The sequence below is a fragment of the Gambusia affinis genome, linkage group LG09 (assembly GCF_019740435.1).
Source record: "Gambusia affinis linkage group LG09, SWU_Gaff_1.0, whole genome shotgun sequence".
Classification (NCBI taxonomy): domain Eukaryota; kingdom Metazoa; phylum Chordata; class Actinopteri; order Cyprinodontiformes; family Poeciliidae; genus Gambusia; species Gambusia affinis.
In genome coordinates this window covers 23,540,757-23,555,256 of record NC_057876.1, presented here as the reverse complement: position 1 = coordinate 23,555,256, position 14,500 = coordinate 23,540,757, and the positions used below count along the sequence as shown (strand labels likewise).

Sequence of the window (14,500 nt, the reverse complement as noted above, 5' to 3'; positions counted from 1 at the left end):
AGGCAGCTTTTCCTGTTGAACGGCGGCTCAGAAAGCCGTTCAGACTCTCAGGTTTATCTTAACAGTGATTGACTGGGAAGAAAAACTCTTAAAGGTGACCTGTTAAACATGCAACAACCTTAAAGAAGTTAGGAAACAAAAATATTTTTTTTTTTTCCACAAAATTATTCATAGACAATAAAATTTCTGTCTTGTCATTTTAAATTCTAGTAAGTGCTGCTGGCCAAACTTAAAGTTTACACTCACACAGATTTGCAATTATACACCCGGAAATCTTTGAAAAGCAGAACTGGAGCCCCTTGTACAACCAACACGAATGCAGCACATGGTTTCAGGATGGTAAGTCAACAGCAAAACACTGTTCTTTCCAGTAGTCATACTGGAAAAACAGCAGTAAAACCAGTTGGCCAAATGTGATGGAGATCGGAAAACAGTCAACAGTTTTCCGTCGACTGTGACTCAACAATAGGAAGGCTTCTGAAATTTTCCAGACACCCAAAAACATCAACTTATTTCCAAAAAATGGACAAATGGGTTTTTAAAAGCGGAATTATGAAAATGAGTAAAATGTGAATTTTGGATCCTATGTCCCCTTTAAATAGATGAACTAAGAGACTGGAGGAGATTACAACAATACAACTGTAGTTACAACAAAAAGACAAGAGAAATGTGGTAAACACAGAGAAAAAGCTTTAAAGATGATTTCTGTGATGCCTTTTAGTTACTCTAAAACCAACAGCATGGATGACAGTGTTTAACGCTGGTCTTAAAGTTTTCCACAGCTTCAAAAAAAAAAATCTGTAAACAAAAGACAGTGAGCAGCTACTGCCATTAAATATGCTAAAACAGCCAACTTGCCTTCGGTTAACTTGGACTTAAAATAACCCGCTTTCCATTTTGAGCTTTTCATCTCAGCTTCAAAGGCACACAGATCTCCATGGTTACCTTAGGATCCATATCCGGTGTGTGCTTCTGAAAGAGCATTTCCCCACTGCGTGTTGAGGCAGCCTCTTCACCAGCGACATGGAGGATGAGATGTTGACCGTGAACATCTTGGACACGGCGTTGCTCCGGTGACCGCGCTCAGACTCTGACCCTCCACACAGAGGAGGTCCACACATTTAGAAGCTGTTTTCTGGGGCCTCCTTCCCCCTATCTCATCCTGGTGTGCTGTGATGAGAAACAGCTCTGAGGCAGGTCGCCATAGTTCACCACAACGCTCCACTTCCAGCAAGTTTTTATCCGTTCTGTAGAAACTAGAAGAAGATTCCAGCTCAGATTTAATCTCCTATCACGCTGCGCTGTTTCTGCTGTGATGCGTTGGTTGCTTCAGCTCTCTGCAGAGCGGCAGACCAGCATTCTTGTCTGTCAGCTCGCCCCTCCGGAGACTAGACAGATAGATTCCCAGGAACTCCTTGATAACTTGCAGAAGGTTGAGCGGGCTGAGGTATGCGTGGATGACCTTTCGTCATTTCCAAGCCTTTGATTTGCTGATCTTATAATCAATGACCTGACTGACTGCTGGTCAGCAGCAAAGATTTCCCAACAGCAGGATAATATTTAGACTACTGTGAAATATTTCAGCAGATAAGAACACCTTATCTGAGGAAGAATGCATTTCAGTTTGTCTTGTTTATGAGTTTATAATTAGGGCTGTGAACGTTAATATGTTAGTATGCAATTAATTTAAAAGGTTTAACACATTAATATTACATAATGCTACAATGGGACATACTAAGGAAACATTACAGTCCAGAGATTATACATTATTATTATTATTATTAAAGATGGGGAACCAATATGTAGTTTTATACTTCTCCCTTTGGTAAACTTTAACTATTTGTCTCTTGCTTTTCTTTTATTTTGATTGTACTTTCTCTAACTCATGTAAAGCACTTTCATTTGCCTTGTTGCTGAAAATTTGCTATATAAATAAAATTACCTTACAAGAATGAAGTCATAATATTACAAAAATTAACTCGTCTGAGAATAAAGTCGATCAACAATACCAGAATAAACTCATACAAGAATAAAGTCCTAATATTAAGAGAATAGTCATAATATTATGAGAATAATGTCAAAAGAACACAAGAATAAAGATGCAAAATTATAAAATTTCATATTTTGAGAATGAAGGCATAATATTATGACTGATCAACATATTTGATTTGTATTTGCTTGACAATTTTGACTAAATGTAATGTTTGTTGCTTGTTTCATAATTGATGACTGTGCAAACTCAACTTTATTCTCATAATATTATGACTTTATTCCCTTACAACTTTATTTTTGTAAAATCTTGACTTTATCCTTACAATTGTATTTATTTTTTTTTTTTCATTTTCTTAGCTGGTTTAAATACCTGGTATAATTCAGATTAATTGCAGCACCTAAGTTGACCTAAAAGCCTCTCTAGTTCAAAGCAGCGGGTTACACGGTCTTGTACTCCGTTCAACAATGTGGTTTTACAAACGTGCATGAAAAGATGAGTGAGGAGAATCGGACTCATGTGCTAAGAGGCAAATTTCCCTTTACAAACCACTGAGACTAAATCTGGTGCCCTTCATACAGAGAATAATGTCCTGAGTTCAACTCTCGTCCTCAAATCCTTTGCTGCATGTCTCTGTCTACTTCTCATCATATTAATGTCAAATAAGGTCCACTACTACCAAACATTCTTAAAAAACAAAACAAAACATGGACGTTTCGATAAAACCAAGGTAACTTACTGCAGCAGGTTATTAATCTTCCACCAAAGCATAACAAACATTTCTAAATGATGTTTGAAATAAAAAATCTTTCAAACATTCCTGAATGTGATGGTGGATTTGAGAAAATAAAACATTTATTTGAAAACGTTCATTTTCACATTTCAGGCATAGTGAGTAATCACAGTGAGATTAATCGATTGACGGTGCTATTTTTAGTAGGAAATAGCTGTGAATTCTTACTATTTCAAATGCAGCATTAGAGCCTCCACCCTGTATCACAAGAGCTGCTTCTCTTCCCCTCTGCCTTTTCATCCATGGCAGGAATGTAAACAGTTCTGGAGCGGCAGAACCCTTTTCTCTCTATAATTCAGTGCCCGCCTCCTCCTCCCCCTGAGCCTCAGTGTGCTGGTTGGCTGAGGCTGCGGCGGCTCCGTCCCCAGGCTGCGAATGGATATCTGGGCAGCAGGGTCCGGCAGGTCAGGCTACCCTGGACGCAGCGCAGTAATTGGCTCTGCTTGGCTGATTAATGGCGGACACTGCAGATGGACGCCATTTCCAGACACTTTATCTCTCCCTTCCTCAAACAGATGACGTATGTACTGTACTGTCTGCGCTTCACTGATTTAATTCCCCTCCATACAATTTCTCTTTGCTGCTCTTTTCCTCTAACCTGACAGTGACATATCTGTTCACTAGCTAGGTGGAAATTCAAACACTCTCAACGTCTGTGACCAAATAGAAAATCAGTGGAGGATGATTAACACCTGTGATATGTGAATCTGGTTTAATTAGTTTTATTTCAGGCTCCGTTTTTGTGTTTTTGCAGCCTTTAAATGTGCAAAGCAAACATCAAAGCGGCTCCGTTGGGCGAAATCTTGCACTCACCAGTTGGAGGTTTTTGTGTTTGCAGGAAAAGGGAGTTACTGATTAGATCACCTGCTGCTGCGGGACTCATGCTTGAAGCACTGTTGTTGAACTGCTGTGCAAAGGATCTATGCATTCACAGCACCTTGCAAAAATGCTGCGCAGGATACAAAATCCCAGTAAAACTCATTCATTGATTGTAATATCACACTGCTGTTAAATGTAAGAAAAATAATATGTTTTCAACATTTCTTATTAATACCTTCTGTTTTATTGGTAATTATTCTGATGCTGTATGTCCGGTTGTTATTTATAATCATTATTAGGACTGTGTTTTAAAGGTAATCAATTACAAATTTATTGATGGAACTTGACTTAATGTCGTGTTTTGATTGTTGATTCTATGTTGCATTGTGTTTCTGTGTTTGAAATGCCTTGCTGCTGAAATTTGCTATACAAATAAAATTTGATTTGATTTGATTATTACTATTATTATTATTAGATTTTCTTCTCTTGTTATAAGTGTTAGTTTGTAATAGTTTTGTTTATTTATTTGTTGGTTCAGCACACTATATGAATATTCCAAAGTTCTTTCAAACTGTAGGAGGATCCACTCCCTGTTATTATCTGGTTTTATTTTACGAGTCGCCTCTGTGTCACAGACCGAACAGAACCCCCAAACCAATGGCGCTGCGTGACAGATAAGAGTCCAGGAATCCAAAGTTTCCAAAATATTTGTAGACAGAATCTGCTGTGGAGCTCAGTAATGTTTGCAGAGGGAAGCTGCTTGTTTAGCAATAGTTAACAAAGATGCATTTTAAACACGCGTTATCTCCTATCAGCCCAATGTGGACAGAAACCAGAAAGGGGCTAATATCAGATAGAGAACTGCAAGGGGGACGTGCAGCCAGGAAAAAAGCCGAAACAACCTCGAGGTTCAAAATCCTCAAGTAAAAAGTACTCAGAGGAAAAAAAAATACAAAAACCTAACATAAGATTGTCGTATTTTTTTGTTTAGTTTGGTTTGTATTGTAGGTAAAGGATGTTACTCGTCGTAGATCCAAAACTTTAAAATCATTTTGCTGTGGTAAAACAAAGGCGTCTTATTTTCAAATTCTTTTGGGCTCGATTGAGCAAACATACTTTCAATTATAAGAATAGGATTTGAGTCACTGTCTTTCAAAATGCTTCTATATTTAGCCAAGTATAATAAGTTAAATAAAATTTGGATGTTAATCATTTCATTAATCATTTATTGTGAAACATTTCTTGTCACGGTAAGAATTTTGATTTGGGTGCAGCAAAGTTATCTCTTCAGGAAAAGTCACTGGATAAATGTGCATCTACATTAAGGGTGGGTGATACGACATTAAAATTTTATCTCTATAGTTTGTGGTAGCAATTAAGATTATGATAAAAAAATGTATTCATTATTTTTTAAGAAACTGTATGGTTGTGACAGCATAGCACAGCATTAATAACACCACAAACACAAACACTGTTCTTGAAAAACATTTATGTTTTAAACGGGCTTCTTTAGGATGCCAATGATTTAATAAAGTGTGAATTATATCACTAAACTGCACACAGTAACAACATTTAATCATATTTTCAAATGTATTTATATTTATTGAAGATCTTGTGAAACAGAGAAAATAGCAAAAATAACATACTGTCAGTTTAGTTTTTTTATTATAAATAAAAAAATCTCCGTCTGCACCAACCGCCTGTGCTGGACAAATCTAATTTGTATTAGACTTGAACTGCAGTCAGGGGGCCAGAGAAAATCACTCCAGGGGCCACAAAAGGCCCTCAGACCACACGTTGGACACCCCCTAATCTAAAATAACCTTGCTAGTTGGAGCCAGTGGCTGGTAGGAAGGAAATGCAGACTGCCTGTTAGTCTCATATAGCAAAGATGCTCATGTGCTGTGACTTGCTGTCAGACGTGACGTCCTCCGAGACGACGCCATGTTTTTATTTTCTGATTGCGCAGAGGTGTGCGGATGGCGGCTGTGTGGGCCGTTCTCATCTGTGCGGCTGATTTACGAGGTGTGCGGTGCGCCGGGTGTATACTTCGGCGAGGCATCTCCCGCTGTCACAACGGCGCACTGCGCTTATCTGCGTGTTTGTCCGTTTGTCAGCACGCTATGAGCAAATGTCTCTGTGTACAGTATGCATGTGTGATTGGAGCTGGCAGCATGGGTGATGAGAGGGGTAAGACCGGAGTGCGTGGCCTGATTTTCCCAGTGTGCTGATGAATCATGACAGCTGCAGGATTGTCTGCTACTGCTGTTCGTCTGCTGGTCTGTACCGGATCAGAGTTTGCATTCATGGTAGCCTCTTAGTTTTAGCCTCACGGATCCTAATCAGAATAATCAGAATTTTCTCTCTGGCTGCTGCGCTATTCTCCATCTCCTCAAACATGCGTACTGGAATCAGAGCATGGACTACTCGTTACACAATATAGGCTAAATTTAACACAAGCAATGGCTCATATGGAAACATTCTAGCATTCATCCATGTGGTGATGCACAATGATCAAGGCTGTGAAAAGAAAATCAAAATGCAGGGGGGCCCTTTTGCACATTTAGTGCTGCCAAACAGAAAATAACCCACAAACCGCTGCCATAAATATAACGAGCAGCACCGAACGCAGCGAGGTCTGAGATATGGGCTCGGTTTTATCAATGCCTCCTGACAGATGGAGTCGGGCAGCTTGTGGGAGCAGGAAGCCCTTTCGGCTGCGCTCCTGTGGAGATGTGTTTGTGAAGAGCAGGTAGGGCTCCATTTTACACTGAAGCTAAAAGTGTTTGAATTTCAAGAAGGTAGATGTCTTATCTAAAACTTAAAAGGAAGAGGAAGTCAACCACAAAAAACCCAATAGAAGTAAATAATAATGATGTAACTTTTAACGCTACATAAGGTTGCCCTTTAACATAACTTCACATAAATAACATCTCATAGAGGAAAAAGCATATCCATCCTCTTTGTGTTAAAAGAGTTTTGTGTTTTTAAACCTAGAAATAGAAATAAAAGGTTGGCTCTTTAAAAATTACAACAAATTTCCAGGAGGTGTTTTGTCTTCAAAAGGTTATATAACATGTGGCTCTAAAGGAATTTTATTTAGCTGCAAAAATGGTTCTTTGGAATATAAACATCACAGACTCCTGATAAAGTTGAACATATTCTAATGTATTAGTTTGGTATTATTTCTGTAGCCTCTTAACAAGTGAGAAAAGTAACTTGTAGTTTGCAGTGCCAGGGAAACCCCCAGTGAATTCTTGCAATTTGGAAGCAGTATAGCATTTTCATAATTTGTAACTGTACCTGAAATCTAAATCTAAAGTTCGAAGCCATAGACATTTAGATATATAACACTGAGAATTATAACATTTTCTGTGACTGTTTTATGGGGTTTTCCTGACTTAGAAGAAGTCATTTAGTTAAAATGTTGACATGGCTCTGACATTCCTCCAGCATAATGAACCAAAATAAATGCCAAAAATGTTCTATTTTCATATTTTCAAAGTTTATTGGATGTTATAAATTACTAGTAAAATGATTCTGGAAGTCAATAATTTTAAACTTAAATTTTTAAAGGCAGTTGACAGTACAAAAGTGTACAAACTGCTGTTAAATGTAAAAATGCAACCATGTCAACCATGTGACATGTATCTTGTTAAACTGAAAAAAAAAAGACTAGAAGACATGTAAAAATAAAAAAGGTGCAACATGGATCCTGTCTTAGTGTGCATACCCCAAACTAGGGCACTTTTTAAATCAGTTTCATTCTTCACCCTCACTAAATACACATCTAACATTGATTATTGCAATTATGTTGTATCCATAGTAAAGGTAAGCAGTTTCACTCTAATTTTCCAGACATTTTCTCTTTTGAATCATCTAGCGAAGGCCAGAGGCAGAGTGGTTACAAAGGATGATCTCATTGCACACATCAGTGAGGAAGAAGTCAACACCGTGGCACAATCTCCTGCCTGGAAAAATAAGTAGGATCGCAAACCAGCAGGGATTCACCCCCGAACCTCCCTCAAAAAACACTACATATACAGATAAACATAGCAGAGACAGCATAATGAATTGGGGTGAGTTATCCTCAAATAGACCAGATTTTTCCAAGGGGAATTTTTCCAGGCCATATTAAAATATAATCTGACTCAAAAGCTTCAGGTGTCTGTTTAAGGTTGAACATGAGGAGGGATTTTATTTTCTAGCACCAAAATAAGTCCAAACTTACTATACGAGAGGAAAACTAAAGATTTGTAATAGTCAAGCCAGAGTACAGAACTAAATCCAACATAAAAAAGAGCTGTGATCTAGAGATGCTGCTATTATTAGCTTAACGGTGTGAAAACTTATGGAGTCAAGTTATTCCACCTTTTTAATTTAGTTTGACCTCTAAAAATGATCCACGTATGAAGAAACGGTTGTGAAATGATTTTACATGTAATTTTCTGACTTGAGGGGTGTACACTTTTGTGAGTCAGTCTTTGTGGACTTGGATCGAAAGTTTGGTTTACTTTATAACTTCTGTGCAGAAAGTTAGTCAGTTATCAAACCTTAGCTGTTGCAGGAGCTTCAAAAAGTGTTTGATCAAACAGCAACTCCAAGAAACAACAAGTCAAACAACAGGTGGATAATAAACCAATAACAATATACACTGAGATAGAAAGGTGATCCATATCAATATATAACACATCAAATAGAACATTCAATGATTTCACTGAACTCAGGGATAGGACAGCATAAACCGTTGCTTCTTTCTGCTCCCTTTTTGAACAACTTGTGTTTTGTTTTACATAATATTTTGCTGGAAATATTAAGTTGTTACTAATGTTTTTTCAACTGTATTTTTTTTTATTGTCTGAAATAAAGAGAAAGAAGTTAAGAAAGAAAGAAAGAAATGAGAAAGGAAAGAAAGCAATCTCCAATCCAAAACTGCACAGCATTCTGGGAGACGTAGGCAGAGGAAAGACTTTAGTCAACCACTCACGACCAGCTAAGCAAGGTTTGTAGAATCAACTAACTCGCTCGCTCTTTGGTAAAATAGCGCCAACCTGCAGAGGAACTGGTGGTTACCTAGCAACAACTTGTTGAGTAACTTGCGCTGTGGCAGTTTAAGGTTTCTTCACTGTGCCTCACAACTGCTTAAAATAAAAAACGACAAAGTGGATTGAAAACTGTGGATAAAACAGGAAAGATCACACCACCAGATATTTAAAATAAAAAACTAATAAATAATTATCAATATTGACTGATATTAAATGCTTACACGGAGATATGTTTTTCAGCCATATCGTGCAGCCCTATCTGTGAGTAACTCATTAAAGATGCATCTTCCACTCCAAAAATATGCACCGAAATCCCAAGTCACAATCACAGTGTATGAAACTTTCCGACTGGACTCAAACGTCCCGCTGGTCATAGAAAATAAGAGGCACTACCACACGTTGCACCAACATGAAGCTGTCACATACACATGAGGTAGGGAAACATTTACATGCAAACATAAAGAGAACTAAAACAGGAAATCACAAAGGTCACCCTGCGACCCCTTCCAACCCTCCCCTCTCCTTCACATATTTTTGTCGTTCTTATCCTCTGAGTCTGTCTTTGCTTGCATCATAGTGTGTTTTATTACACAGCTGTGGCAGTATTTACTGCTGATGAGGAAGCTTTCCTTTTCCCTGGTTCTACTCTGTCTTAGGCCAGATCCAGATGCTGAGGTACAGAGAGGAGGGTTAGCTCAGTAAGGCGTGGTGGACTAGGTTAGTACCTGCCAGAGAAGGGGAGTGGACCTTGGCACAGGGGAGCAGGGGAAGGACAGAAGCCTCTGTAGTGGGCCTGGGGCACCTTGCTATCCCCAGGTTTGTGGATGACACTGTAAATAGGTTCAGCTCTGCTGTGGGGTACAGGAATCACAGTGAACGGGACAAGTGTAGGACACAAAGAAAGCACACATACCAACAAAGATGCGACAAATACTCATACGACTCATGTAGACAGATTGTACAAGGACATAACAGGGCAACATAACAAACATTCACCCAGGAAAACACACACACACACATGCACACACCAATAAACAAGGGGAATACAACCCTCTCTCCCCAGAGCTCTGGGTTAAGCTGACTCAAAGCCTCGTGGGACAGTCCAATCAGGCCCTTATGAATGCTACTTCTGATCCACTAGCTGGATATGAAGTCAAAGGTTAAAACACAGTCATAACAAGTACAAGAAGTGACAAGGAGCTTCTCTCAGCACACAGCCACCGCACGCTGTCCAGCTATGATGTAGTGTGCACCGCCACGGCCCCAATGAGCTGACATTTGGAAATTAAGCCTGTGTTTCTTTTTCCACCGTCAAGCACTTCATGAGGATATTTAAAACTACTGCTCAAGCATGTATCATCAGAGTCCCCATGACAATACATGTGATGCGAAAACAAAATGGAGGCCACTGGCAACTGAAAGAAACCCAAACGAAACATAAAAATACTCCCTAGAGACATGAAACAGGTGCGCTCCACAGCCATGTTACACCAGGCAGACACAACTATGATTTGTTCAGAGTTATTGTTGTGACAGCATTGAAAAAGTGAGAGAATCAGCCGTGGTGGGGATAAACTGGAAGTTACCTCGTGAAGTCTTCCTCCCCAAGCATGTGGCGGGGGACGGGCGAGTACCTTGACGGGGTGACCTGGGGTGGCGGATACACTGGCTTTGGCTCCATCGCCCCCATGTAACTGTGGCTGACGTGGTTGTCTACCATGGTGGGGAAGGCTGGAGGGAGGGCCAGGCCAGTAGGGGGAAAGAAAGAATGATTAAAACAAAAGCACTACAAGAAGTAAAACAGCATCTGTGAAGCATCAAGGCATGCTTAAAAATCGAAAATACCATCTATTGTTGATTAGGTGAAAATAATTTTCAAAATTGGCTAACACTTTATTTGAAGGGGCGTGTAAACGAATGATATGACACTGTCATAAACATGATGGAAAATAATAACACTTTTACTACAAAGTTGCATTAAAAGTGTCCTTATTTACCGAATGATACTTCATGACAATAGTTATAAACATCCACAAAGACTTCTTCATGCTCATTGCTTCATCAGTGTGTGTAATACCAGGCCTGTCACAATAAGTAATAAATCAATTGATCGCATAATCAATTATTCAAACTCAAAAATTTCCATTTGGAATATTTATCATTTTTTCTTTTTTCTTTCTTTCTACCAAAAACTGGATGATAAACGTCTGCAGTCTGGTGCTTTGGTCTCAAATAGACCTTTTTCTGAAGGATAATTTGATTACAGAGACTTCATAACTCCTTTTATTTGTTATTTCGTTTGTTTTATTTATTTACTTTGGATATTTAAAATATCTTCCAATTAAAGTGTTAAATATCTATTAGAATTAAATGTTTATATATATTTGATATTGAGTTCTTGCATTTTTATGTGATTGTCATGATATTATTTGAAAAATGGTCTCAAAACAATAATATTATCATTTATCGCAATAACTTCTGGGACAATTTATCATCCAGTAAAATTTGTTATTGTGACAGGCTTATTCAATGCTAATATTGTAATATTTTTTGGCTATTCCAAGTGTTAAGAACTTGTTTTTTATCCTAATACATCCAACTGTCCAAATTTGGACAGAGTCTCACAATAGCTCATACAGGACATAGACGGCATTGCCCAAAATGCCAAAGGTCATAGATGAGAAAAAAGATGAAAGAAATAAAAAGGCTCATATCACATCTAAGGACATCTTCGCAATATTTACTAATATTATCGCCATTGCAGTCCTAGCGTATGTAATTATCCAACTCTAGGTCATAAAATAACATCAGCATCTCCAGACACACAAAACTTATATTGTACTAGACCAATTTGAGTTGAGATTATGCAGAAGTGGATAAAATATCTAAAAAAAATATGTTAAAAATGATCACCTTCTCTTATGCAATACTAAAAGTAACAGTGTGAAGGTTCAGAGCAGCTGCTCTTGTGTGGAAAAATCTTGATCTTTATTTATTTACAAATTAATCTGATTCTCTATCAAAACATTCTTAAGCCATTTATTCTTGAGTTTTGAAAAAAAAAAATAATAGTAATAAAGGATACATTATAAGCCTGATGTGTATTTGTGACATGATAATTTTTTTAACGTACTCTATTGATATTTTCTCTTAGAAGAAAACTGGTTCTTCCCCAAAATTCTTTCTTTATTTGAATACAATCATTTAGAGCAATGAATGCAACTGTGCCAATTTGAAACAAGTATTAGGAAGCAGATCTGGTTGCTGCTGTAAACCAAGGCTTTGCTGATTGTATTAAATGCAGTATAAGAGGATGCTGTGCATTGAAGACAAGACAGAAACATATTAAGAGAAACCACAATCAATGAGTCCCACTCTGGTCTCATGTAACATTAAATCACTGCTCTGCTGAAATCTGAGAAGCTGCAGCTCAAAATCGTGGGCTCTCATGAGCAGGTGGGATGTGAGAAACCATCCACACTCTGTGGGTGGCAGAGAACTGTGCTTGTCGTTGCTGTGGGAGAAACTGTGTGTGTGCGCGTGTGCGTGAGTGTGTGTGTACACAAGCATTTACTACATGCAGTATGTGGGTGTCTGGGCATTGGAGTTTGAGCAGAGAACAGTAATCAACTCCTAAAAACACAAAAACTTTCACGACGAAGATGGAAAAGATGCAAGATGTATTGTGAAGGTCTTCCTCTTGGATAGGAGAGGAGGATTCAGCCAACAGGTCGATTCAGATACGTACTGCTGGAGTAGTCTGGAGGGGCGTACATGTCGTTCAGATGCACGGGTCCCGGCTTGGCCACCTTGAGGTAAACCATATCAGAGGTGTTCTTCAGCGCAGCTACCGCCTCCTCATGACGCACATCCTGCAGCACGATGTTGTTCACCTGAATGTGTTGGCCGTCAGAGAATAAAAAAATATGAGCTGTGACAACATCACAAAGCTAAGATTGTAATGATTCATAGCTGGTAGGTAATATGAGAGTTCATTTCATTAGCAAATGGAAAATGAAATACATGTTCTGTGGCATTGACAGAAGTCGAACGGAGCATTTCAAAAGTGTTTCAGATGGAACTGAAGTTTTATATTTATACCTAATATTATAGTTTTGCTAATACTGAAGCAACAGGTTTAAAGATGCTACAGAAAGTGCAGAAGAAATCAAAGAGTTCAGTTTTAAAATATTACATCCATGCGGATTATACTGATGAGACTCTTGTATTTGAGTGGGCAACACTCAACTTTCTGCATATTCAGAAGTTCAATGTACTGCTGGAAATGTTTCTTCAATATTTTCATAATTTTAATCAAATGCTGCACGTCGAATGTGTTCATAGAAACAGTAAAGTCACATAATCTTAATGTAATTTTTTTTCTTAGTGAGTTAAAACAATTTATATTTTTTGACAATATATTTATATATTAATATATTCATATATTTGTATTAATAAAATGCTAAATAAATGTTTACGATTACTAACAAGAGTCAGTAAAATTTGAAGATGTTTGTCCAGACTGATTTATCATTTCAATTAAAAAATGTGAGAAGCAGATGGGTCTTTAACACCAGGTCTTAAAATAAGATCAAAATTATCTTTAAATAAACAGTAACTCCTGACATTTCACTAAATGTAAATGATTAAAACTTTGAAAGTCAGATTTAAGAGCTTGTAGAACTGTGTTTGTAATAAATTACTTTGATAATGTGTAATTTATCAAATGCCTTTTGAGATGTTTTCAAATATTGTTGTTTGAAAGCATCTGCAAAGAAGTAAGATTTCTATTATATTGATTTATTTTGTATTTGTACTATAAATTATGGGCAATTTTTGCCATATGTCCACAAAAAGAAACTTTATATTAGATTTCTTTAATGAACTCTACATTACTAATAATTGTCCTCACAACCATTTCCAGATTGATGAACGCCTGAAACAGTTTCTCTAAAATCACTGCTGACGTGTTTCGTCCTTGGCTATGTGTAACGAATACACAAATAGTCAAATGCAATTGATCATCAGCATTTGCCTGCTACTTAGAAAGATTATTCCAATAAAAGGAGTGAGTAGGGAATGAGCTTTTCATTTCTTGGTTTGGGAATTTGTTTAATTGTTTCACATAAAATTTACTGCAGTTTGTGATGTCATGAGCTTTTACTTTCACACCACACACTGCAGTACAATGGAAAAGTATTCCCCCTCTTTTTCAGATCATCAAACAAATTTTAGTGTCAAAGGTAAAAGCAGTTTTTAAATGTTAAATCATCAAATTAACTGTAATCAACCACAGTTTGTTTTATTGTAAGTATCTAACCCCACCTGACAACTATCAGATCTGTAGAGTTTCAAACAAAAACACATAAAACCTCCCTGGTGACAGGAAGTGGGCTATAAAATCTCCAAAATAGCAGTTGGGAAAAGGAAGTCATTCCTAAGATTGAGGTTACATTCATTCCAGGTTTGTCTATAATTTTCCTGATTTGACCTAAAATCCCTTTATTACATTTATATCAAATTGAAAGCAAAAACAAAAGAGTTTAAGAGTATATTCACCTATATTCACCTAAATAACAAATAAAATATGGTTAACAGCCAGATGAATGTCGTTATGTTATAATATGTAGGAATTTAGATTTAAAACAAGTAAGATTTAAAAAAAAAAAAAATCAAGTATTTTGGTTTGAAATGCAGAAGTGTCATACAGCTAGCAGTCGGTCTCCAGTCTGCAGTCGTCCATCTTTCTGGGCGGCTCCTCCTTCTATGATCTTGGTGATATAAATGCTATTGTCTCCAGGAATATGCTGGTTCCCAATTCCCCCAGCAATGCTGAATCCCAGTCCTGATCAG

General features: G+C 37.6%; 1 protein-coding gene across 14 annotated transcripts in view; it reads right to left on the bottom strand.

The window, feature by feature from the left end:
- The window catches only part of dlg3 (discs, large homolog 3 (Drosophila)), a 109,669-nt gene that overhangs the window by 35,960 nt on the left and 59,209 nt on the right, over positions 1 to 14,500 (bottom strand). For 6 of the 14 annotated variants that reach the window (XM_044127326.1, XM_044127329.1, XM_044127328.1 and 3 more), the window contains 4 exons: positions 14,356 to 14,492; positions 12,396 to 12,540; positions 10,234 to 10,396; positions 9,373 to 9,498 (listed from right to left, as the gene is read on the bottom strand). In XM_044127326.1, coding sequence (XP_043983261.1) covers positions 9,373 to 9,498; positions 10,234 to 10,396; positions 12,396 to 12,540; positions 14,356 to 14,492 — 571 coding nt within the window. Of the gene's footprint in view, positions 1 to 945; positions 1,403 to 9,372; positions 9,499 to 10,233; positions 10,397 to 12,395; positions 12,541 to 14,355; positions 14,493 to 14,500 lie in introns of those variants that run through there. The other 8 variants (XM_044127331.1, XM_044127332.1, XM_044127334.1 and 5 more) reach the window with 5 other exon arrangements.